Source organism: Tenrec ecaudatus, chromosome 9 (genome assembly GCF_050624435.1).
Source record: "Tenrec ecaudatus isolate mTenEca1 chromosome 9, mTenEca1.hap1, whole genome shotgun sequence".
Taxonomy (NCBI): domain Eukaryota; kingdom Metazoa; phylum Chordata; class Mammalia; order Afrosoricida; family Tenrecidae; genus Tenrec; species Tenrec ecaudatus.
In genome coordinates, this window is record NC_134538.1 from 122,240,223 (window position 1) to 122,267,397 (window position 27,175).

The following is a 27,175-nucleotide window of genomic DNA, read 5'->3' on the forward strand; positions in this document are numbered from 1 at the left end:
CAGACGGCTACAATGAAGAGACAAAAACATCTGCTGCCTATAACCGGACGGCCCCACGCAAACAACAGAAATGTTACTCATTATGAATCCATATTGAGCATTTCTTCTTTTGCCAAGAGTGGACTATGTCCTAAGTAACAAATTCAAACCAGAAATACTTTCGGCATTAAAAAACATAATTCTTAAGAATTTGTTAGTCTTAGATGTCATCAGTACAGAGAAAAAAGACAAACCAGAAAAAAGGACACCAAAACAATAAAATACCGTACATACTCGAATATAAGCCGAGGCACCTAATTATTACCTGGGAAACCAGAAAAACGGATTGACTCGAGTATAAGCCTAGGGTGGAAAATGCAGAAGATATTGGTGGGTTTCAATAATCAAAACTAATGAAAATAAAATTACTAAAAATTGAGACATCAGTGGGGTAATGTATTTAAATATTTATTTTAAATAAAAAACATAAATAAAAGGACAACAAGTCATTTAACATTAGTAAACCAGCACAGTAAGTGGAAAATAGGTTCAACAAAAACAATAAGGTATCAACAATGATACCTTAAGAGTACTATTCCCTGAGCTCAATCAGCAACCAAGCTAACATGTAAAGAGTTAAATCCTTCTAAACTGGATTCCTCATCATCATCCGTATCCCAGTGCAGAGCTTCAGCTGGTGTGAGGTCATCATAGACGCTGTCCTCACTGAGATCGCCGTCATCACCATCACTGCTGTCATTTTCATACAAAGCGCAGTCTTCACTGCCATCCATAGCATTACTGATACTACATTTCTGGAAGGCACGTCGCACCATGTCTTCTGGAATGTCTTCCCATGCATCTCAAACCCACTTTGCTATTAACTCTATGTCAGGCTTCATGAGATTTCCTCCTTTTGTTAGTCAGGCTTGACCAGATGACATCCATTCATGCCACATCCTTCGCACACGGTCTTTAAAAGGCTTATTCAAAGATACATCCAGAGGCTGCAGTACAGATGTAAACCCACCTGGAATAACAGCTAAAGTAACTTTACTAGATTTTGCCAATTTTTTTATGTCACCTGATAGGTGGGCTCTGAACATATCCCAAAGAAGTAACGGTGGCTTTTTCTTTAAGGTTGCTCCTGGTCGTCGGTTCCAAATTTCTTCCAGCCATTTTTTTGTTCTGTCTTCATCCATCCAGCCTTTAACATGTGCATGCACAGTAATTCTTGGTGGGAAATTGATCTTTTTAGGCAAGGTCTTGCTTTTAAAAATAATGATAGGACGCAGCTGAGTTCCATTAGCCAAACATGACAGAACAACTGTAAAGTGTGTTTTTTCATTTTCTGAGGTTTTGAGAAAAATGGTTTTTTTCTCCTAAACTTGCCACAGTTCTGTTGCTTGGAAGATCAAAAGTCATGGCAGTTTCGTCCATATTCCCAATATCTGCCAGGTCATAATTATAAATCCTTCTTTGTTTTATAATAAATGACTGGAATGACATATTTTTTCTTCAAGGTCTTGTGGCAATTTCTGAGAAATCTTTGTTCTTTGTCGCACCGGCCATTTCTGGAGCCTACAGTCCAAGAGGCTGCTGCTTGGAAAACATGAAGGAGAAGGAAAGGCCGGCTCAGGGAGCAGGCATGTGACTCTGACACTTGTTTGCTCATCTTAAGGCTGGGAGGAACCCCGTGGTTAGTTCAGGTGACAGACTACAGGTTTCACTTTCCTGAGGATGAGCCACGGTGGACACAAGACCAGACCCTGCCAAGGGCCTTACAGGAATTGGCTCGGTGTCTTCCTCCCAACCAGCACGACAAGGTTTGGCCCCATTTTAACAGATGCCACAGAGGAGGCTAAATCACTAGCCTGGGGTGGTACAGTTAGCAGGTAGGAGAGCCCGAGTTCAAAGTCAGGGCCGGGCCATCGGGCAAGTCAGAGGGTGCAGCCTTCTCAACCACTTCTGTATCAATCCTTGCGTCTGGAGTGCCCTTGCTTAAAAATAACACTGTGTTTGTTTCACAACTTATCAGAGTCTTTTTTTCTTCCAACCCAGGAACTCCACGTCTCCCAGCTGTGTCTCCTTGTTCCTGAACTGCATTAGTTAAGATTGCTAACACTTGGGCTTGGATACTTTCATTGCTCCATCTGTCACGCCTAGTAATTGGGGCCAGCTGGATGTCAGGATGCGCGTGGTTACCATAGTAATCCTGCTCTTCTTCTGCAAAGCCGCGGAGCTCCGCAGGGCAGGCCCGGGAGGCGCACGAAGCCGAGCACAGCACGGCAGGGCCCGTGGGCGACCGCGGAGCTCCAGCCCCGTCAAACGCTACGCGCCAGGCCTGCCCTGTGAAGTGTACACGTATCTCCACGAGAAGTACTTGGATTGCCAAGAAAGAAAGCTCGTTTATGTGCTGCCCGACTGGCCCCAGGATTTGCTGCACATGCTGCTAGCAAGAAACAAGATCCGCATCTTGAAGAACAACATGTTTTCCAAGTTTAAAAAGCTGAAAAGCTTGGACCTGCAGCAGAATGAGATTTCCAAAATTGAGAGCGAGGCATTCTTCGGTTTGAGCAAGCTCACCACCCTCTTACTGCAGCACAACCAAATCCAGGTGTTGACGGAGGAGGCGTTCCTTTACACGCCTCTCCTGGGCTACCTGCGCCTGTACGACAACCCCTGGCACTGTTCCTGCGAGCTGGAAACGCTGGTCTCCATGCTGCAGATCCCACGGAACCGGAACCTGGGCAACTACGCCAAATGCGGCAGCCCTCACGAACTGCGAAACACAAAACTGCGCCAGATACAGTCGGACCAGTTATGTCAAGAGGACGAAAAGGAAGCCCTGGACCCGAGACCTCAAGTGTCCGGGAGAGCCCCGGTCATCAAGCCTGAGATAGATGCTACGCTTTGCCACAATTACGTGTTTCCCATACAAACACTGGACTGCAAAAGAAAAGGTTTGTGCTAAGTTCCTCTCTCTCTCTCTCTCTCTCTCTCTCTCTCTCTCTCTCTCTCTCTCTCTCTCTCTCTCTCTCTCTCATCCACTCCACTCCACTCCACTTCACTCCACTCATGCTCTTCTGAGTCTTTCTATAACACACCAGGCCTCAGACTTTCTGGGGTCACTTCCACCAGATATCTTCCCCCAATCACAATGGAATGTGCTGCAAGCCTTTCTGGAGTCTAAGCTCAACATGGTTGGTGATTGGTGGAGAGTAGGGTAGGGGGGAGGCAAACTTTTGGATGCCACTCAGATTCGCTCATCTCAAACCACAGCTGTAAGTCACCCCTTTCCTCTCTTAAGTCTGATGTAATTTAATTTATGAGATCCAATGTGTATGAAACCAAGTGCCAGAGTGTGCCATGGGGAAAACTCCAGTTACAGTCTCCGGGCCCCTTCCGATGAAAGTCAGAACATCACTACAGTCTCAAGGGACAATGTAATCAACTGACGTAGCTCGCCAAGATAATGTTCTATATAATACTTTGGTGAGGAGCAGCTGGGTCTTAATAGCTTCTGAACAGCCATCTAAGGAACAACTATGAGTCTCTGTCCCCATGGAGCAAGTGAGAATGAAGGAAGTCAAAGGCTCAAAGAAGAAAGTGGTCCCCCAGACCAATAGCCCACAAAACCACAGCCACCTCTCCAAAACTGAGACCAAAAGGACCTGATGGCTCCCAGCTGCTACAGCCAGCCAGTCTGACTAGGGACAAAATAAGAGGTCCTGGTTGGAATGGGAGAACAGAATCAAATTCCTAAAATTAAAAAAAAGGGGGGGAGGGTCTAGACCTACTGAACCAATAGAGACTAGAGGAATCCTCAAGACTAGTGCCCTAGGATAACCTTTGAACGTGGAATTGGAGCTATTTTTGTACACCACCTTTCAGTCAAATAGATTGGCTTGTTCATAACCAGTATCACCCCTCAGTAAACAATGAACTCTGGGAGACCCAACCGCCAGCCTTTACCCTGAAGGAGAGGAAAGAAGGCAAGGAGGTAGGGGAAGCAAATCGAGATCAATGGAAATAAAAGCAACAGAATGGAAAAAGGAGAATGCAGCCCCCTGCAAAAATTGTACCCAAGAGCACAGAATTATTTCTATAAAAATTATTAGAAGGGAATGTGATTTGCTGGGTCACCTTTGACCCAAAGCACTATAAAATATCTTTTAAATAATAACAATGGGATGGCAGCTAACAACATCTTTCCAATTCAACTCAAAACATGGTGTGACACTGAGGTCACATGACAACTTCAAGGAAAGCCATCTGCTACACAGGGCAGGTGTGAACACCCTGAGACGGAAGCCAAATGGATGATAGATAGCATCGTCCTTTCTGTAATGTCACCCGGTGTTAGCAAACACCGATAACTTCCTGTTTCTTTAATACCTCCCCAAATTATCCAAAGTAAAACATAAAAATATTTAAAGGTCCAAACTGAAATCAATCCAAGAACTATCTGACTAAGAAACTCTTTCTAAAATACTATCTTCTTCCTGAATATCATTTCTGATTTTTATATTCCACACTAACTTGTGCTAGTGATAGACAGGATTTGCACATGCAGGATAAATCCTGGATACATTCATGAAATAAGGCAACAGATGGAAGATTTGAATAATGCTTCTGACATTTTAATTGAAGATTGATGTTCTCAGAGAGTGGTCTAGGAACCACTAATCCGCTCTAGGATAACAAACGACATCACAGTGTCTATATGTTTCCCTTCTGGTAGGGATGGGTAATTCACTGTAGTCGTGTATTACATCCAGACATCATTAGGGTAGGATCATATAAAGTGCACTTATTTAGTGAGGTTTGGCTTTGTTCTGTTTCTTTTAGGACAAAATAAAGGTTAAAGGGACCTGTCAAGGAGCTATGGGAAGGAAATTGTTGAAGAACCAGGAGTAAATTTGGTCATTTGTCAGCAAAGACGTGCTCATAGGGTCTACTTCTGTCTCCAAGAGGCGGTGCCTGGTCAGATCACACCCACCCACGTCCCATAGGACTCTGTTTACTCCAGTACCTTGTGAACAGAGTGCAGCTTGCTAACCATTACAGGGTCCTAACCTGGAGAGAATTTTGTTCTGGGCATCCCTGAATTTGAGAGAAAGTGCTCCTTAACCGAGAACCTACTAAGGCCCAGGTAGTCTACATATGGGCTGTCCATAGCTTCTGGGCAGCCGAAGAGGAAGAAAATGAGGCTTGGGGAGGCTCAATCATTTGACTGAGGTCTCACAGGTGAGCTGCAAAACTAAAATTTGAATCCTGGTCCCCCTAAGCCAGACCCTGTGAGCAAATCATTCTGATGTCCTCCAGAATTCATTTAATCACAAACAAGCAGCTACTTCAACCATTTACGCACTAGAGAATTCCAGAGAGTCAGTATGTGGCTTCGCTGTAGTCAGACTAGGTCAAGTTTCCCCAAAATTGTATCATACTAAAGAGGATGTTCTGCTAGGATTTCCTTTGGGATGCTTAGATTTAAGACTGTAATTATATGTGTTTAAAAGCAACACAAAGCTGCTGTCTTCAGCATGGGTTACAAAAATTACTTGATAAACAAGTTCCTCCCAAAGCTAGTGATTACGTAAGTCTGGGCCTATATTAATTACTATACTACTTAATATCAATGGATTCTACTGTAATTGATACAAATCTATTGATCTTGAGGGATTTGCTTAGTTTTCTTTCTTTTGCTATCTTTTTTCATTTCTCTAAGTTTAAAGGCAAAGATCTTGTCTATTAAAATCCATTTGATAGTGTGTGTCCAGGGCCACATACTTTCGCCTGATCATAAGTATTCTGTCTGCCTTTGCTCTAGCAAAACAGTAATTTACACAACTTTAAAATATAGTGTGGAACATAAAAATCATTAGAAGTTAAAAATCATGGCTCGTATTCAAGTATAACCGCCTGATTTTAATCCACTTATTGCTCTTGTTGTAGTCCAGCGGTTCTCAACCTGTAGATCACGACCCCTTTGGGTGTCGAACGGCCCTTTCACAGGGGTCACTTAAGACCATCGGAAAACACAAATATTTCACAATATATAATTACATATTGTTTTGTGATTAGTCACAATGCTTTAATTATGTTCAATTTGTACCAGTAAAAATATATCTTGCATATCAGATATTTACATGATGGTTTATCACAGTAGCAAAATTACAGTTATGAAGTACCAAGGAAAGTAATTTTCTGCTTGGGGGGGGGTCACCACAACATGAGGAACTGTATTAAAGGGTCACGGCATTAGGAACGTTGAGAACCACTGTTCTAGTCTATATGTGGGCAACAGATGCCAATTACTAAGAACAAATGTTCAGCTATGTGTAACTTTACCTGCCCACTAGGAACGTGGCAGTACTTTTGAAGGTTGTACCCCATGGGTTAGGCACTATGTAGAATCTAAAGAAGTCTAATGCATGCCGTCAAGACGGGAACTAGCAATTATATTAACATCGAAACGCTGTGTGCGCTAGAAATACAGCCGTGTGCGTGCATTTCAAATGAGTTGTGTAACCCTCACAATGCTGAGGCGTCGTGAATCCCTTCTAGCCATAGTCATAATACCTCCCACCAAATGACCTGGGGTGGGGGGTATGCAAAGGAGGTGTGCGCGGCACGCCTAGAGGAAAGCCTACTAATCACATAAATAACGTACAAGGATAATAATACAAATAAGTTGCATGCAACCCCAATAAGGGGATTGGCCAACTTAGCTATCCCAGGCTTAAAGGGAGATACCAAAAGCTGGGGGCTCGGGGGTTGTAACTCAGAAGACAATGAGAGATGGCGGCACAGCAGTAGCAAGAAGAACAGCAGAGTGCAATAGCAGGACCCAGGAGCTCGGGCAAGGCAGCTGCTGCGGGCTGCTGACTCGTGGAGTTAGGACTGCAGCTCTGGCCTCAGAAGGGACCAGCAGCAGCAGAGGAGGAGAAGCAGTCCTTCTTGATCAGTTCTGCCTTGAGTGGGTTCTGCTACTTCTGAATTAGGCCCGATTCTGAGTTGTACCCTGTCACTCGTCTAATAGAACACTGAACTGCAAATGCAGGTCATGAGTTCTGTGAGAGAGGACAGTGAGTGGCTGAACCCAAAGAAGGGACGGAGCATGCTGAGGGGGGTGGAGGGCCTTGATGGTAGCGCTGATGGAATGCTAGGACAGTTGGGAAAGGTCGAACATTTGGGACATCGTTAACCTCTGCCACATGGAAGCCAGCTGTGTGCTGATCCTGATGAAAGAAATGAGTGGTTGACTAGCCCAGACCCAACTCACTGTTGCGAGTGGGTGCTGACTCGGTGATCCCATCAGGCAGAGAAGACGGTGGTCAGTCATCCAAATCCCATGCAATACCATCATGGCCTTCCAGATTCAGTGTGCGTCTGTGTTCCAGAAGGAATGGATAAAAAGCCTCTGTGTGCTCCCTGTCAGAATCAAACCCTCCCCTTGGGATCTGCGCATGCACACTGAGGACATGGTACCACCTAAGAACCACAAACAGATTTCCTTCTCGGAAGTGGAGCCTTTCTCCCCGCCCTCTAGGACGAGTCAGATGGAAGGTGCAGGGTGCTTCAGGTGTGGCACAGGAAACCGCAGAGATGTCAGAAATCACTGAGGCCGGCCCTCACCATCTGACCGCAAGACAAAGCAAGAAGGGGTTTATTCACAGAGAGACAGATGCGTGGCCAATGACACTTAGTCTATCCAAGGGACCGGTGTGGGATTAGTTGAAAGGCAATGTTCAGGCCCATCTTGGGGTGAATAGATTTGCCAAAAGCACATGAAAAGATTTTTGAACTCTGCATTTTCCAGAATAACTTAGTGATTTTTGAGCAGTCCTTTGATTTAAGATGAGGGCTGAGGAGAACTATGCAGGTACATTGCTCCCAGCAGCCTGGGAAGTTAAGGGCACAAATTTACCCATGACCTCAACAATACCATATTTCCCTTTTGCAAATGCCACACCCTTGTAATAATGTGCACGCACATATACTGTGCATACTATGCCTAGAAAACTAATGGTGTGAGGGAGTTGTATGCCTGACAAAAAAAAGTGGCAACTGTGTAGCCCACATATTATTTGTGTAAAACTACGGTAGGTATGGATTTTAAAATTTGGAATAAACAAGATCATTATGTCTTTTCACGTTGTATTACCCAATCCTGGGGCAATTCTTTGGCTGCTGACAACCAGGATAGCCTACAAAATGAGAAATGACACAGAGAACATTTCCCAATTTCCTCCTCAAAATCAGCAGGATTTTCGTTTGGGGGACGGGGGTGGGGAACAAGCGTGTAACGAGTGATAATCAAGTAAATATGTTATTTGTGGTGGTTGCACCAACAATTTTGAGTAGTCGTATCGATGGAGACCACCATGTGATGCCGGCTTAGGAATGGGGTCCCTGACCAAATTTGACTTCGGACCTCGAGCACTGAGCTTGCCTGTCTCTATCAGAGGCAAACATACAGCGCACCCATGATGGCCATCCTACTAAAGAACTTTTCCTTCCCTCCAGGACAGAGGATTTCTCCACACTCTTCTGAGGCGTACTAGGGCAGGCTTGGGTTTGCATTTCCTGGGATTATTTGGAGATTCTATTTTTACCCAGGCCTGCTGCTGACAACCCCGAAATCAGCCTGCAAGTCATGTTCTTTTTCCAGCATCCGCAGAGCTGCCAAACTGCTTAAGTCAGGTTTCAGGGTGTTTTTGTCAACATTTTTCCCAACCCATTTCTTTGTGGTAAACCGGATTTAGCTCGTCCCACAGTGGTTGCTTAGGACTTCTGCTGGCATCTACTCTAGGGTCCTGCCCAGAAGTAGGACTTCAGTTACCAAGTCCTGATACACAGGCTGCTTTCTAGAACCTAGGTGGTACCGCCTGTGGTGGTGAGGCCCGCCTCCAGTTCTTGATGGCTTGGGTGGGCCTTAGTGAAAGTCATGGGGTGGGGGAGAGGATATTGCTAATATCTCCTGTTGGTTAATTGTAGAGTTTCTTCTTCCAATGTTATAATCCATTCTAATAGTGACCTCTTTGCTCTTCAACACTGTAAAAGGGTCTTTTGCAACAGATTTGGCCAATATAATCTAGCACTTGTATTCTTGACTTCTGCTTCCATGGACATTGATTGTGGATCCACATTAGACGAAATCCTTGATACCATCAATATTTCCTTCATTATAATCAGATTGCTTATTGGTCTGGTTGTAAGGAATTTTGTTTATGTTGAGGTGTGATCCCTACTGAAGGCTGGAGTCTCCATCTTCTTAGGCGCTTCAAATCCTCTTCACCTTCAGCAAGCAAGGTTGTATTATCTACTTATCTCAGCTGTAAATGGGTCTTCCTCTAATTGTGATGCCAAAAACTTCTTCATATACACCAGCTTGAGGGGTTTTTAATCAGCAAATTGAATAAGTAGAGGAGACAATCCTGAAGTACACCTGAAGTAACCCCTACAGTCTGTTTGAAGACTACCTCTTGGCCTGTGTACCGGCTCCTTGTGAACACAGTGAAGTGGTCTGGAATTCTCATTCTTCACACTGTTATCTGTCGTTTCTTATGATTCACATGGTCGAATGCCTTTGCAAAGTCAACAAAACACAAGGAAACATCTTTCTGGTATTCCCTGTTTTCAGTTAGTATCCAGTTGACATCAACAATATTATTTCTTATTCCATGTCCTCTTCCTTGTCTGCCTTAAAATTCTGGCAGTTTCCGACTGATGGTCTGTTGAAGTAATTCTTAAATTATCTGCAGCAAAATTGTATTTGCATGTAACAATGATATTGTTCAATCATTTCTATATTGGATCACCTTCTTTTGGAATGAGCACAAATACCAATTTTTCCAGTTATTTGGCCAAATACCTATCTGCCAGATTTCTTGTCATAAACAAGTCAACAGCTTCAGCACTGCATCCCTTCATTGAAGCATTTCAGTCGGTATTCCTATACATTCTGGGAGCTTTGGTTTTGGGCAATGCCTTCAGGGTAGTTTAGACTTCTTCCTTTAATACCATTCGTTCTAGATCATTTGCTAACTCCAACAATGGTTACTTTCAACCACATTCTTCTCGATACAATGATGCTGTGTATGCCTTCCATCTTCCTCCTAATACTTCCTGTGTTGTTCAATATATTGTCCATAGAGTTTTTTGATAATGCAACTCAAGGCTTTTTCTTTTTTGTTTCCAACTTACGAATTTATCAGTGACCTGTAATTTTCATTGTATCTTGGGTCCATGTTTGATCAGTTTCAAACTGCAGAAGTTGGTAGGAACCTTCAGTTTCTTCATTTGGGGCTTGAGTGACTGGTGCACACATTTCAATAATAGTAGCTTTGATGATCTTCCTTGTATGCATACCATATTACCGACAGCATTAGACTCCAGGATGGTGTCCTGAAATGTTCTTTTTGACCAAGAATGTGATGATGTTCCTCTTAAATTTGTCATTTTAAGCATAGTAGTCTATGTGATTGTCTGATTCAAAATGGTCATCTGGGTACTATGGATTAGGTGTTAGACTGCTAACCATAAGGATGGCAGTTCAAACCCAACAGTTAGTCCGAAGGAGAAAGATGAGGCTGTCTACTCCTATGAAAGTTTGCAAGTACATTGGGTCACTATGAGTTGGAATTGATCCCATGACAGCGGGTGCAGGTTGGATGGAATGCCTAGGGTATTGTTCTTTATGTGTTCCGTTTAATGTGGATGACTTTCAATTGTCCTAGATTCGTGCTTCAAACATCCCAAGTTCCAATGATCAATGGTGCTTCTTCCCACTTGAGTCATGCCACATCACAAATGAAGGTCGCAAAAGCTTTATTCCATCTACATCATTAAGGTCAAATCTATTTTAAGGAAGCAGCACTTCCTGGGTCTATTTTGAATGCTTCCCAACCCGAGTAGCACCCTGTCTGGCAGCGTTCCGCTGCTCGTTGTAGGGTTTTCAGTAGACAGGTTTGTTCGTCTGTTTTCATAAATAGACTGCCAGCACCTTCTTCCTAGTCTGTCTTAGTCTGGACGCTCCATGGAAACCTATCCACCATGGGTGACCCTGTTGGTATTTGAAATACTATTGGCATAGCATCATAGCAACATAGAAGCCATGATGGTCCAGCAAACTGATAATGATTGATGGTTTTTTCCCGTAAGGACATTTATTTTTCTTCATGGACTTTACTTGCTCTACTTAAAACGGAGTAAAATCGCTTCAGAATATTTTGCCAAAGATTATGAGGAAATGATAATATTACAATAAAATGTAAAATACACACACTTGACATTTTAAATTTTTGTATATGATTTAAAGAAACATAGCAGTAAAGTAATTGTTGTTGTTGTTGTTAGCTATCACTGAATCACAGATTTTGATTCCCCATTCATCTGTGACATGAACTCCTCATCCATGGGTATGTATTTCCCACCTCCCATATTAGTAACTGCATTCTTATTGTTGTTGCCACCAAGGAATTCCGTTACTGCTGTCCCAGAAAGAGCCAGAGCGCGATGGAGTGTACACTGAGTCCCAAGAATTCAGAGCATAAATGGATAAAGTGGAAACAGGGGCAGCGTGTAAGATCTAGTTTTTTCTTTAATGTTTGCATTCCAGGAGAGAAGAAATACGGTAATCATTTAGGGGTCATCAAAGTCAGGAATATTTTGCTTTTTAGAATGAAGATTTGTTGGTGGGGCTGGTGGTGTCCTCGAGGTATGCTGAGTCAGCAATGCTATGGAACAGAGGAGAACCGCCCCATAACTGACCTAGATTGCAGTCTTTCCAGAAGCAGATAGACGTTTCATTCTCCTGCAGAGCTGCTAGGTGGGTTTGAACCACCAACCTTTTGGTTAGCACCCAAGTGCTTAACCATTTGGGACAGCAGGTAAGTGAGTTTACTTGTGGGCAGATAAAAAGGAGTCCGAGGAGAGGAATAAGATGATTTTGCAACAAAATCTGTTTGCACTGAGTCTATTCAGACTCACTGCCCCTGTGAGTTCCAATGCTGTTATCCTGCATGGAAGCAGATTACTACATCTGTCTTCCATGGACCTGCTGGGAAACTCAAGTGCCAAGATTTCAAATCAGCAGCTGAATACCTAACCACTGTCCCACAGGGCTTCATAGATGCCACCAGTCAGTACAGGCCACAGCTGTCAAGGGGATTCCAACCCCCAGCAACCTTGTAAGGCACAGTAGAACTGCCCCATACATTCTCCAAGGCTGTCATCTTTAGTCCTCAACATAAAGCAAGGGGAAATTAAATCAAAACCAGACCAATAAGCACCATCATCGTAAACAAAGGATATATTGAGTTGTCAAGGGTTTCTTTTTACGTGGCTGCAGTAGCAGTGCCTGTGGAAGCAGAAGGTGCGAAATCCCTGCCTTGAGCAGATCACCTGCGAAAGACCCCCTGACAGTGGTATGCAGCAAAGATGTCACTGTAAGGACTACGGTAGACTTGGCACAGCCACGACACGCTCACAGCTTTCCAGGTGAGTCTAACGGCTATGGAGGACTGAGCCCACCTCCTCATCTAGTGACTCAGAGAAAGTGAAGCCGTGGGACTGGTTGATCCTTGCCACTATTGGTGTGTGGTTTCTGAAGTGCTCTGAAAGAGTGTTCTCCCTCCTCTAAGCCTCATGCAAGGAACCCTGATGGCACACTGGTGAGGCACTCAGACGTCACCAAAAGGTCAAATCTACCAGCCACTCCATAAAAGAAAGACGGGGCGGTCTGCCTCAGTAAAAATGACAGCTTTGGAAACTCTACAGGGAAGTTCGACTTTGTTCTATAAAGTCGTCGGCTGTAGCTTGGGTTGTTTGCATGCTTGATGTCTCTGGTTCACTGGGATCGAATGGAATTAGTGAATCCAGAAATCAGCCAGTGGCAGCAGTCCGGTCTGTGGCCATTAAGAAGGATGGCGCAGGACCGCACAGTGCTTAGCTCCCTTGCACGAAGGGGGGCCGTGACTAAGGGGCAGCTAAGAATAACAACCTTTTTCCTGCTGAGTTCCTTCTTCAGATTTAGTAGCCCTTCCCCATGTATCTTTAATAGCTGACTCTGCAACCACACAGTTGTACCAGTCTGGAGAAAAGGGTGGAAGAAGAGCAGGGTAATATAAACCTTATTATTTTTTCCAGAGTTGAAGAAAGTTCCAAAGAGTATCCCACCATACATTGTTAAACTTGACTTATCATACAATAAAATCCACCAACTCCGGCCCAAGGAATTTGAAGATGTTCACGAGCTAAAGAAATTAAATCTCAGCAGCAATGGCATGGAATTTATAGATCCTGGTAAGTTCCGCTCACGAGGACCTTCTAGGTGACCGAGGTTCTGGAATTCTGAGATGGCAGCACTGTACCAGTGCAGCTTAGGGCTTTTGTTTCTTGGGTTGTTTTGGTGAGTTTTAGTAAATGGTTTTAAAAGTATGAGTTCAAATGAAACATGAAGTTTTAATTTAGAACTTTGTCACTCAAGAGCACTATGCACCAAAATGTTGTTTTTGTTTTCTACTGGGGACATTTCTCACACAATGTATCCTTTGGGGATAAGGAAGTTACAGTACAATATTTTACATACACAGTGTATTTCACCTGGTAACTTAAACGTGATCCTAAATTTTCGATTTTGCAAGATCCCACAGTAGATATTTGATTGAATAGTGTTGTTTCACGACTAGAGGAGCTAGGTAAGTACAGATCCAGCATCTCTTCTCTCTTGCTTAATGCCACGTGGCCACTCGGGCTGACATTTTCTTTCATCTGGATTTCCCCAGTAAGTTCTAAAGATACAATTCCCTGAAACCTAGCTCCTGTCATGTTGCTCATATGGATGAAAATATTCCCCACTGTGCCAAAACTCTGTTTTATGAAATATAAGATACAAGTATCTTTTAAGAGATAGAGTATCTCCTATATGACAATCGCCCAAAGAGTTTAACTCTTTTTCTGAAAGCTGAAGAGAGGAAAGATATGCGGCTAGTAATGAGTAATACATGGCAAGTATCATAATTTTAAATGCACATTTAGATCCAACGTTTTCTTGATCATCCATTAAGCCCCAATCTATCTAATGCAAATTTGATACAGCTTCATAAATTTAAATTTTAAAATGTTCAACTCAGAACTAGGCATACTTAACTACTGCCAGCTTAAAATCAGGCCATTTTTCCATCTTTCAAATCTCTTCTCCATTTGGCAATAGGCCCTCTGGCAAAGATGGCCCTGATAAATTAAGAAAACACACTGGATCTCCAGGGCTGAGGATGACTGCAATAGCGATCGCCTTTGTAACAAACAGAGCAGTTATGCTTCACCCATGTTACCTCATTGAAAAGTCCAATCTATAAAGATGATTATCAGTGCTACCAATAACACCATGTTACACTTATAAATGTGGGAAGTAATTTGCTGCTCTTCATATTGATAATTTAGTAGCCCTTAATATAACATGAGATTTCTAACATTGTAGAAATGAAACTTTTGGAATGACAAAGGTATATTTTGAAATTAAGAATATCTTTTTAAAATATTAATAAATCATCATTTTAATAATTTCCCCAAAGGAAAAACACAGTGTGATACACTTATAGCTTAGCCCGGACAGAGAGCATAAATTTGGGGAGAGCTTTCACCTGTGAAGTCAAAGCCTTGTGCACTGCACAGTAAGACTACCCTCCAGGGCCACCTTTCTCCCACAGGAGATGACCAGCAGAGCAGGGCGCGGGCCCATCACTGGCAGTCCCCCTCCACCAATCCATGCTGAGTGAAGTATGTGGAGGTGGCATGAAGATCCTCTCCTCCCAAGAACCGGAGGAAGCCTGTGCTGTACCGCAGGTCCCTGGTGCTGTATTCCAAAGCCACAGTTTACTCTAAAAAGTATTGGTACAAACAAGTGTGATGATGATCTCCAAAAAAGACCACCCTGAAGTTAAAATGAGCCCTGGTGGCCCTGATGACAGAGTCTCAGAAACACCGCTCTCTGGGTCGCCGTGAGTCTGAATCAGCTCGAGGGTGGTTAAGTCTGGTTTGTTTGATTTTCAAAGTTAAAGTGAGTTCACTAAAGCAGTGAATAGCACAACCATGATGTCTTCGTGATAGTAGGACAGGACAGAACTGTCCCAGTGAGTTTCCGAGACTCAGACTAACTCTACGGGTGTAGAAAGCCTCGTCTTTCTCCCTTGGAGTTGGCTGGTGGTTTCAAACTGCTGACCTCGCAGTTAGCAAGGCCACATGTGGCCACTCCACCACCACCACCACCACATGAAATGGTTTGTTTTCCTTCTGGTGATGTTTTTCCACCATAAGTTATGAGTTTCCCATAGTTAGAGGATTCCACCATGATTTTCCATCCTTGAGATCGCCTGGAGATGTTTTAATCTTACATCTGTGTGTTTTCCACATTGACACCCAGTGTGCTGTGGTATGAGCCCCTCCCACTGCTGTGGAGCCGATTCGGACTCTTAGCTGCCGTCTGGGGGTTCAAGGCTATCGACCTCTCCCCTGCCAGGCAGCTGATGGCCTTCACTTACTAGCCGAGCGCTTACCACGAGACCCCAGGGGTCACAAAAGCGTTTTCTACACTGGCAAATACCCGGTGAACACCTAGCAGCAACTCTCATGTGGAACCAACAGCATCTCAGCACTTAACTACAGGAGCATAACTGACCTCAATGGAGTTTAAAACAAAAGACCTTTTACATGTCAGGGTTTGTGAGACGAAACACTCTCCCAAAGTCGGCTGACTCGAGCACTTTAGGTTGATAGTTTTACCGATGCAGAGAGAGAGTACCAGTCTTCACAAGGCTGGCGCAACGGCAGAGTTAAATGCCAGACATCACGGCAGAAATGGTAAGAAGACACCCTACTGAGGGCTTATCTCCTTTAAGGAACGGATTAAAAACCAAATTTCCCACATGCCAGGCAACATATGGCTTAAGGAACAACTATAAAGTTTCTGAAATAAAATCAAGGAATGCGTACACATGCTTCCAATCTGAAAGGCTGCCTTGTTTTAAGGAAGTAAATTTTTAAGACCATTGACTCAGAGTTTTAGCAAATAGTGTGTGTGCGCGCGCACGCACAAACTCAGAAGTCTAATCAGAACTGTCATCACTCAGGCAGGCCTTGGCAACACCCACTAGCACCCCAACCCTCAAGCCAGTGATATGCCCCACAATTTTTAATAAAGTGCTCCTAGTTTAAAGGGAAGTAAGAGTTTTATCTATGAAAAGTTATATGAACACTGTTCATGATATTCATATGAGAACACATTTTCCGAATGCAATACAAGGCGGCTGTGTGCTCTACAGGGTATTTTTAAACAGTAATGAGAAACATATTTTAAATCCAGGCAGACCCGGGTTCTGGATGAGGCCCGCTCCTAAGTGTGGTCTGTAAGCCGACTGTGTAGGCAAATTGGAACAAACAGGTCCCCATGGTTCTCACTGGGTCTTACGTCGGTGCAAGAAAAAGCACGGAGCCTTCTCCGTGACTTAGAAGCGGCGCACGCGGCAGGTAAGGCGCTTGTGATGAAGAATCTGCTGCCTGCATGGGTGGGTCCGCCCGCTCCTTTCAAAGTGCGGACAAATGTACACAACACTGGCGTTCCGAGTCAGAGTTGTATGTATGTTGGATGCCTGTAGAAACCAAATCTTTGACATGATTCAGTGTTGACACGTACATTCTGGAGGGTCTGTTTGTTCCACATCACCAGGGATAAGGGGCATCTAAGCTTAGCTGTCTTTGCATTTGGAGGAAGAAAGGGCTTTCCGTTGTTCCCCTCTATCTGCTTGTATATGGGTTTGGATCATCTATCCTTGAGCAGAATTAAACACACGTGGATCCAAAGTTGATAGCTACCATAACTTGCAGAAACACATCCAGATGTTTTCAAAACATTGGCACAAATTGTATGTTGTTGGATTCCACAGGAATATACGCCCCACCCCCAAACTGGGAAAAAGCTGTTTTCTGGGCATTTCCAGAGTTTATTGATATATTTCCCAGAGAGCTGGCAAATCTCCAGGAGGCACATTCTTGGTGTTTTTAAATGCGCTCATTATGCCTTACATTGGAAACACTGTTTCTAGCTTTTGCCTTTTTCTTGTGGCATCTGCCCAGTGAGATTTTATTTAAAAAATCATTTTATTGGGGCTCATACAACTCTTAACCAATCCCAACATGAGAATTTTAAGATGAACGTAAACCTAAAATACATTTTCTCAATTAAGTTAAAACTGCATTTTCAAATAAAATAATTGTAGTCAATCTAAACAAAGGAAAAACTTTGGGTAAAACCGTTAGGTCGGAGTGTCGCCTTTGGACAAGCATACCCATGTGGTTGCACTTAACGCACTCATTGGCTTAATAACTGTGTTCTGCTTCCAGCTGCTTTCTCAGGGCTCACGCATCTAGAAGAGCTGGACTTATCCAACAACCGTTTGCAAGACTTTGACTATGGTGTCCTCGAAGACGTGTATTTCTTGAAACTCTTGTGGCTCCGAGACAACCCTTGGCGATGCGGTTACAGCATCCACTACCTCTACTACTGGCTGAAGCACCACTACAACGTGCACTACAACGGCCTGGAGTGCAAGACGCCCGAAGAGTACAAAGGGTGGGCGGTGGGGAAATACGTGCGGAGCTACTACGAAGAGTGTCCCAAGGACAAGGTGCCAGCCCGCCCGGAGACGTTCGCCCAGGACGCCGACGAAGAGGAATGGGAGAAGATCCACAGGGATCACGTGGCAAAGAAGCAGAGCGTGAGGGTCACGATCGTGGGGTAGCTTCCCGGGGGTGTGGTCAGAAGGACGTCTGTAGTTTGCAATGCTAGGGGGTTCAGGAACTCGTGTTTACACGCTGATGAACTCCCTCTGTTGCCGACGACGACGGATGCAGGGTCGTCGGGCTGAAGGCGGGTTTCTTGTGATTGTGATTGTGATTGTGATCAAGAGAAGACTCGGCCTGCTTGCCTGTCTGTGGAGCATCCCCACCGCCTCCACTGCCCCGGGCCCTTCGAGGCCACACCGGTGGCCTGCAGGAGCTGGGTCCGAAGGATGGCGTAAATATTTCATAATGTGCTGTATAAGTGCTTTATTGTTTGTTTGATATTTGTTTTTACTGCTTTTGAAAATACCGATAATAAAAACTTGGTTCGTTTTTACATGTAAGTTTGTAGACGCCCAGAGATGGCCCAAACGGAGCCACAAAGGCTTCGTTGTCACAGACTATCATCCTCCCCCTTTATCTTTCCAGGGAGTCTGTTGATTTATTGAATCTGCTTCCATATCTGCCTCCTGCACATTCCCAAATGAGATCTTGATAAGCTCCGAATTCCCAGTCACACTTAATCCTTAAAAAACCCCTTTCAACTAGACAGAAAGAGGACACGTCTCAAGCACCAGGTCTAAAACGCGAGTCGGACCTGGGCCTGGTCGGGAGATGGAATATGCTGAGGAGCAATTGGAGCTCTGGATGACCAGCCACAGGGAGGCAGGAGCGCAGGGAGGTGCACACTGCGGGAGCACGGGCTCACCTGTCAGTAGGTAGTCATCGAGTGTCCTTGCCAAGCTCCTATGTCAAGGAGCATAAAATAAGGTGAAATTAAGATTCAGGGTCAGGATTTGGGATGAAACAAAAACAAACAGGAAGTAATCAGAAGCACTGCTGAAAGGCATGGACTTGCCCACGAGAAGTTACATAATTTAGGTTTCTGGGGTAAAAATCTCTCACAGATCACTGGAAGACAGGGGGATATTGGAGATTTTAAATCCCTGACCCCATCCGTTTACATTTCAACAGCTGACTAAACCCTAGATAGAGAGGAAAATAAAGTAAAAGTAAATATAGATCTACTCTTAGTGACGTACCTTTTCTCCCTCCTTTTCACACTGAGTTGGAAACATTGTGATTTCTTATATCAAGACGCCCCTACAAAGCTTGACAACTGGTCTTATTGGGGACTTGCACAAATTCCCTAAGCGCAAACAATGACTCATGACAAATATTTTATTACTAATTTTTACAAGATCTCTCTTAGGCAAGTATTTGAGCTGCCTTTTCTAGATGAGGAAGCCATGGTTTAGTTGTATAGCTTGGACCAAGCCACAGTTGACAGGCGGCAGGGCCCTGTTTCAGGTCAGCCTAGGCTCCTTTCACTGTGCAGGGCTAGGGAACATTGCGAAAGTTACTCTCGGCCCATGGCCAGCTGGCATCAGAACGCCCAGAACCCGAGTCAAAGGGGAGCTGCGTATCAGGAAGGCAAACCCTTTCTTTCCAGGAGTAGCCCAGGGAGAAGCCGGCAGAAGACATTTAAATCTTCACACATCCGCAGAGGAAACCAGGAGACAAAGGAGCAGAAAACTGGAAGACTTGCCAGAGCTAGTGGTTCAGGTAATAGCTGGTCTCGGGAGGGTCTAATCACTCTCCAAGGAGCCCTAGTGGTACAGGGGTTGAGTACTTGGATGCCAAGCAAAAGGTCAGCAGTTCAAACCCACCGTCAGGAAAAGGCGCTGCTGTCCTCTTCCATGAAGATTTACAGCTTGAAAACTTGATGGGGAGTTGCACTCTGCCCTCTGGGGTCAATATGAGTTAAATCGATTCTTCGACAACAGAGTTTAAGCAGTTGGCCAGCTCTATGCTTGGAGGCTCAGGAGGCACTCATTCTTACATGACTCAATAACGTGAAACTCCTCACGTCAATCCCTGGGAGGCATCAGGGGCAGTTGCTGAGCTTAAAGTGCTACCAGACAGAGCAACAAAGTCACTTAGTGTTATTCATGAGCTCTTAGAGTGGAATCCTAAATTCAGGGGACCTAAACAGCCAAGCTTCGATGGTGGAGCAAGGCCAGCGGGCCTCACCGGGAGACCAGAAGCATGAGGTGGGGCATGAGGGCACTGAGAGAAGCGAAGAGAGTGTATCTGATCCAGAGAAATGGAGACGTTACCTTCTAGTTTAAAGTCTGGAAGGGAGCTGAGATTTTATCCGCTGGTTTTTATATTCCGTATCATCCCCAAGGACCTGTTTGGAAATAAAGTTCTGGAACAGAGTGCAGTAGAAATTGAGCCAAACCTGTTAACAAACCCAGGGACAAGGGAACAACAAGTGGTGAGGAGGGTGTAGGAGGCCTGGTAGGGCACGATCCAGGGTGATGTAACCGAGAGGAATTACTGAGAGGAATTACTGAAACCCAAATGAAGGCTGAGCATGATAGTGGGACAAGAGGAAAGTAAAAGCAAATAGAGGAAAGTGCAAAGGGCATTATAGAGGTCTAAATACAGGCATGTACATATGTAAATATATTTATACATGAGGATGGGGAAATAGATCTATGTGCATATATTTATAGGTTTAGTGTTTAGGTAGCAGATGGACATTGGACCTCCACTCAAGTACTCCCTCAATGCAAGAATATTTTGTTATATTAAACTGGCATTACATGATGCTCACCTTCCCAACAAGATCGCTGAAGACAAATGGGTATATAAGCTAAAGTGGTGAAGAAAGCTGATGGTGTCCGGCTATCAAAAGATATAGAGTCTGGGATCTTAAAGGCTTGAAGGTAAACAAGCGGTCATCTAGTTCAGAAGCAGCAAAGCTCACATGAAAGAAGCACAGCAGCTTGTGAGATCACGGGGTGTCGAAGGGATCAGGTATCAGGCATCAAGGAACAAAAACATCCTATCATTGTGAATGAGGGGGAGTGCAGAGTGGGGACCCAAAGCCCATCTGTAGGCAACTGGACATCCCCTTAGGGAAGGGTCACAGGAAGATGAGCCAGCTTTCCTCTAGTCCCTCCCCCCCCCCCACTATCATGATCCCAATTCTACCTTACAAAGTCGGCTAGACCAGAGGATGTACACTGGTATAGATAGGAATTGGAAACACAGGGAATCCAGGAAAGATGATCCCTTCAGGACCAGTGCTGAAAATGGTGATACCAGGAGGGTGGAGGGAGGGTGGGATAGAAAGGGGGAACCGATTACAAGGATCTACACATAACCTCCTCCCTGGGTGATGGGAGACGTCAGACAGTGTAAGATATGACAAAATAATAATTTATAAATTATTGAGGGTTCGTGAGGGAGGGTAGAGTGGGGAGGGAAGGGGAAAAATGAGGAGCTGATGCCAAGGGTTTAAGTGGAGGGCAAATGTTTTGAGAATGAAGGGGGCAACGAATGTAAAAATGTGCTTTACACAATGTATGTATGGATTGTGATGAATTATATGAACCCCCAATAAAATTTCTTTTTTTTTTTAAAAAAAAAGAAAGAAATTGATCCAAACCATCCATAATTAAGTCAGTTGGAGTGGCCAAAATTGAAGTGGCCAAATTGAAATATATGTATGTAAAGCTTTTCGGAACCAGAGTTTGTCCTTTTTAAGGAGCCATAACTGATAAATGATTGAAAGAACACCTAGGCACTCCCTCCTCTAGAAAACTCTTACTTGATAGTTTCTCTAATAACTTGCCTCGGACTCTTCTTATTGTTCAGTAAACAGAAATGTGTTTCAAGGAGTCAGCTATGACAATTCTGGGATATTTGAACGTAAGTGTTCAATGTATGTATTTAAACATATGTTCGATGTTGGGCAAGTGTTTGGATAATATACGTGTTGTAAGTTCCCACCAGGCCTCAGAGTCTCTGGTTTTCCTGCAGTACACAGGGTTCCTGAACATGAGACCCCCTAAGTCCTAAGCCTGAATCAGCTCTGACCCACTGTCTACTTATTGGGGGAAATGTTTAACTTGAAGCAGCCCAGGGGTTTTCATCTCCAAACTTATGCTCTGGGTGGGTTTGCATCTGTTCTTGAGAAAGGCTTCTGCTCTGGCCAGTGCGTGAAAGAGGAGTTTGCTAACAAGACTCTCCTCTTGGACAATCTGGGAGCCTGGAGGTTCCAGCTACAGGAGGTGGAGGTGGAGGTGGGATGGGGAATGAGCGAGAAGGCTGTAATTTGTGACAACCAAGCCTGAATCTATGCTAATGTGCTCCTGATAAGGAGTAATGTCAAAATGAATGTAACAGCCTACCAAATGGAAAGCATTGCAAATTGCTTCATCAATTCTGTTCAGAAAAGTTTTACTATCCAATCCTATCCTATCCTGAAACACAGCAATGTTGTGTAATCAGAAGTCCAAGTTCCTGCTGATCTTACTGATCATTGGTGGGTGGAGAACGACTGCAAAGGGTTGAGCAGAGCTTCATTTCAAGTCCCCACTATGTCTACTAACACACGCCAACAACACAACTATTGACTCTAAAAATATTCTGTATGCTCTAGCTACATGTTTGTGAAAGTGTTTTAGCATTTACTCTGCAGACTGAGCTATCACAAAATAAGAGAAACGTTTCTCTCCCCTGCCCTAGCTACTTTGCAAATATTTTAAGATCATATTTGAAGTAAATTCCCTTCTAAAGTTTGTGTAGACCTATGAGTAAGACTCAGAAGTGTAACTGCAGTGGTTATTCAGCCAAACAGCCTGAAAGATCAGCCAGCATCTCCCTGCAGTTCGACAAACAGACAACGTGCCGCACAGTGTGCAATGTTCTAGGCCCTCCAGCAGATGAACCGACCTTAATTGGCATAAAGAAAACCTGGAAAAGTTAAAAATTCCGGTGAGGCTTTACCTTTGATACAATGAGGGTTGCTGGCATTAAAAATGCTATTATTAAATCATCTTTGACAATTTAGTAAAAATATTTAATAAAACATCAAAAGTAATACAAAAATGAGACAAACAATACACTTATATCTTTCAAAAAATAAAGGCCTACTCACGCTTGCATGGCTATGTACTTCCATGACAGAGATTTATACTAAGAATTTCACTGCTGGATAAACATTTATTAGTATATTTTTATATATACAACAAGACACTACAAAACTTAAAGCAAGAAAGGCATTTTTAGGCTTTCTTAAACCTCCACTACCTAAGATATGTAGATTTCACACACACACACACACACACACACACACACACATACAAGGGAGCTTCAGAAAGTTTGTGGGAAAATGGAACTAAAAGATGATGGAATTTTTCCATAAGTTGGGTTTTTTTTCCCTTTCTAAAATCCTTTTATTGGGGGCTTGTACAACTCTTATCACAATCCACACACACATCTATTGTGTCAAGCACATTTGTACATTTGTTGCCATCATCATTCTCAAAACATTTGCTTTCTACTTGAGTGTTCATATCAGCTCCTCATTTTCCCCTCCCTTCCTGACCCATGAACCCTTGATAATTTATAAATTATTTAAAACTTCCTCGTGTGTGTGTGTGTGTGTGTACATGTGTAAACTCATGCCAAATCCATTGCCATCGAGTTGATTTCCACAGATAGCAATCCCTTTGGGTTTCAAGGTCTATACGTCTTTATGGGAGCAGTCTCATCTTTCATCATGGAGCTGCTAATGGATTTGAACAGGTGACATTGTGTGTTACAGCCCAATGCTTAACCCACAGCTCTGTATATCTCACTTTCATTCCATTTTTCGATGAACTTTTTGATGCTCCCTCCTGAACATAAATTGTCTCTATGTACCATACATACCAAGATGCATCACCATTACCTGATGTAATAAGCACAGCCAGTTTGCTCATTGAATTGTACAAGAATTGTACTTAGGCATTTTCATGACCTGGTTTTCTCTATACTCCCGACAGGACTGGGCGGGGGCGGGGGCAGTGTTTGCGTCCTTCAACGGTAAAGGAAAGGTGGGCCTTAGAATCCCCCTAACCATTACTGTTGGAAAAGAGATGTATCAGTCTGCTTCTAGAGAGATTTAACTCAAAATTCACTGCCATCAAATCAATTATGACTCCTAGAGCCCCCATAGGCCTGAGCAGAAATGCCCGTGGGTTTCCAAAGCTGTGAATTTAGACTGGAGCAGGCGCCGAAGGCCCTATCCTGCAGAGCAGAGAGTGGGTTTGCAGTGGGGACCACTGTGCCCTCAGAACGCCTTTAGCGAAGCTTCCCAGGCTCGAAACTCCACCGGGGAGTTCCACTCTGCCCTATGAGACCACTGAGCGTGAGAGAGAAGGGGGTCCACGTCCGTGGGTTCATGCTTTCTACAAAAGTGATCCCCTCATGTGCCCACTTCTCCGTCCTCCACTGCCCCGCTGGCACCGGGCTCAGCACTCCAACCCTCACGTGGAAGCAAGTTAAAAGAGAAAATAGAAAAATGCAGCGAGGATTTATGGCACTTTATCTAGATTCCTCTAATGATTTTTCTTGTCTCTACCTTTGCTATTGAATAATCTTTCTCTCAGTTTCCACTAACACTAAAGAATGAACTGCCGCAGAAGACACCACCGCACCTTTACCTGCAAGGTAGGTTTGGGGCCTGGGAGAATCGACTTCAGGCCAAACGCAAAAGATTTCCAAGTGGCCTTTTCATGGGTTCCTTGCCCTGTGGGCTCTAGACCAGAGTCAGAGTTTCCGTTGAAAATTGTTGTGTCACGAAATACAGTAACCGTGATGAGAACCCCAAGATGCACCATCTAGTAGGAGCTGACCGTAGTATGACTAACTGCTTGTGACTGACATTCAGGTGGTCTTAACCTGTAACCGCAGTCCTCTTTTTGTTCATGTATGTGTTTAAGCAGAGCCCAGGAAAGAGAGAAACATACATGCAAGGCAACATACTTACTGACAGATCTCAACGTTTTTTGTTTGAGAAGACAGCCACGAAAATTCAAGCGCAGCACATTGAGACGCCACCTTTGCAGAGTTGTCACCACATATTTGTCGATAGCCAGGTGCTTTAATGTGGAAAAGTCAATCTGCAATAGAGACGCCAGGAGCATTAACAAATAAGAAAGTACCCAGTCCTGCCACCACTTGTCAGTCTGTCCTATTGGGGTGGCTTGTGTGTTGCTGGAAGCTAGGTCACTAGTATTTCAAATACCAGCGTGGCTACCCACAGTGGACAGGTCTCCGCAGTTTCCAGACTAAGACAGGCCAGAAAAGAGAGGCAGTCCACTTCTGAAAGCTTTGCCCATGGAAACCTGGGAATAGCAGCGAGGCGTTGTCTGATACGGTGCCAAAAGAAGCCCCTTAGGCTGGAAGGGGGTCTGGGGGAGGAGCTGCTACCTCGAACTAGAGTCAAACTTAATGATGACGGTGGAGTAATGTCCTGGGGACCTTCATTCACCCAACTGGCATGACTCACAATGACAAGAAATACCTGCAAACATCCATTCATCGTTGGTATGTGGAATTGATCCAAGAAAATTCAAAGAGGATAAAAGTGAAATGGACTGCCTAAACATCAAGACCTCAGGCATTAGTGAGCTGAAATGGACGGGCATTGGCCATTTTAATTCAGACAAGAAAGGGTTCTCATACCCAAAGAAAAAGCCTTTGATGGGTTACCAGGGGTGGGAGGGGGAGGGAGAAAGGGAGAAGCAATGGTCGACGGGTGTTGGTCCCATTGATGTCTTCTTTGGTAAACTCTCTGTTCATGTCTTCTGTCCATTCTTTAATTAGGTTATTCATTCATCTTTTGTCTTTTTCTTTTGGGGTGTGGAAGTTTTCTATAGGTTTTAGCAAGTAGTGCCTTGTCAGATATGCCATTCCCAATTGGTTGGTTGGTTGGTTGATTGGTTGGTTGGTTGGTTGGTTGGTTGGTTGGTTGGTTGGTTGGTTGGTTGTGAGTCTGTGGCTCTTCTTTTGGTGAACTCTTTTGATGAACATGAGTTTTTCAATTTTTAGAAGGTTCTATTCATCTACTCTGTCTCCTGCTGTGTGAGTGCTTTTCCTCATGTTTGAGAGTGTGCTGATGCCCTGTAGTGGGGGGTCTCTCTTCTGAACTTTGTATTTGGGGGCCTAATTTTTCATTGGCGAGCTTTCTAGTTCTATGGTTTACATTTAGGTCTTTAATCCAGCTTGAATTAGTTTTTGTTTTTTTAATATGGAGTAAGACTCTTCTACAAATGGAAATCCAATGTTGCCAACAATATTTGCTGAAGAGAGTATTTCTTCCATACTTAGCATGTTTTGGTCCTTGGTCAAAAACCACTTGTCTGTAGGTGGATGGACATTTCTGGGTTCTTTACCCTGTTCCATTGGTCTATGGATCTCTTGTTGTACCAGTAGCAGGCTGCTTTGACTATGATAGCAATGTCACAGATTTTGAGGTCAGCAAATGAGGGGCCTCCTATTTTGTTCTTTTGTAGTGCTTTGCTTGTCTTGAGTTTTTTTTCCTTTTGTTGGGATAACATTTAAATCTGAATAAGTATGATCAATTATGTCATCAGTCAATGTTGCTATGGCTGCCTGAAGTCCAGTCAATAGCTGACTTCACCACCCCTACCTCCTTACTTGCTAATGATTAAAGGACAAATGATACCAGGTACTTCGCCTGGGCCAAGAAACCAAGGAGAGCTGACAAGACCCCAGTGCTGGGTCCATAATTATCCCATCATCTTTACATTGAACCTGACCATCATCCCATTCTTGACTGCATTGTCTATTCTCATTCCATGCATCACTGGGAAGCAGAGAATGTGCTTTAGAAAGGCTCTTCAGTCAGTTAAAGCCTTCTTCTTCGCTCAAAGGAGCCCTGGCAGTGTAGTGGGGGCTCTCACTTGACACTGCAAAGTCAGCAGTTCAAGCCTACCAGCTGCTACCCTGGAGGAAAAAAATAATGAGTCTCACTCTGCAGGGGCAGTTCTATGTAGGTCTACTCTGTCCAAGAGGGTCACTAAGAGTCCGAATTGACTCACAGGTATATTTGGGGGATTTTGGAGGGGTGTCTTACATTCATTTTTTGTTTGTTTTTTTAAGGCAATAGTTCCCACATGAGCAAACATCATCTAGTTCTCAAAACTAGAATTACCTGAAGAGAATTTAAAACACAGATTGCAAGATGCTACTTCCAGAGTTTCCGAACCTCTAGGATAGGGTTGAGGTCCAATATTTTCTCTTTCCGTTACTGGGTGATGCTGACTTTGCCAGTCTCTGGACAACAACTTACCTGCCCAGAGCCTCACAGGTAAGGAGAGCAAATATGAGCCCGTGGCCGTGAAAAGCAAGTCAGCACAGAAAGCCTCCGGTGCTCAGCATTTCTCTTGTCACAACTGGATGTGGCCCCTCCTTTTTTATTCTTTCGCCTGCCTTTTGGGGTGAGGTTTGAAATGTGGCACGATTATAAATGAATACTTTGAGCACC

The 27,175-nt window shown here is 44.0% G+C and overlaps 2 protein-coding genes across 2 annotated transcripts in view; one reads left to right on the forward strand and one right to left on the reverse strand.

Moving 5' to 3' along the window:
- LRRC17 (leucine rich repeat containing 17) overlaps positions 1-18,083 on the forward strand; it is a 40,710-nt gene extending 22,627 nt beyond the window's left edge. Inside the window, exons 2-4 of the mRNA XM_075558504.1 lie at positions 2,041-2,942; positions 13,135-13,290; positions 17,386-18,083. Of these exons, the coding sequence (XP_075414619.1) occupies positions 2,171-2,942; positions 13,135-13,290; positions 17,386-17,783 (1,326 nt within the window). The 5' untranslated portion in view covers positions 2,041-2,170 and the 3' untranslated portion in view covers positions 17,784-18,083. The remainder of the gene's footprint in view (positions 1-2,040; positions 2,943-13,134; positions 13,291-17,385) is intronic.
- FBXL13 (F-box and leucine rich repeat protein 13) overlaps positions 1-27,175 on the reverse strand; it is a 245,272-nt gene that overhangs the window by 122,761 nt on the left and 95,336 nt on the right. Inside the window, exon 9 of the mRNA XM_075557360.1 lies at positions 24,653-24,785. Within this exon, the coding sequence (XP_075413475.1) occupies positions 24,653-24,785 (133 nt within the window). The remainder of the gene's footprint in view (positions 1-24,652; positions 24,786-27,175) is intronic.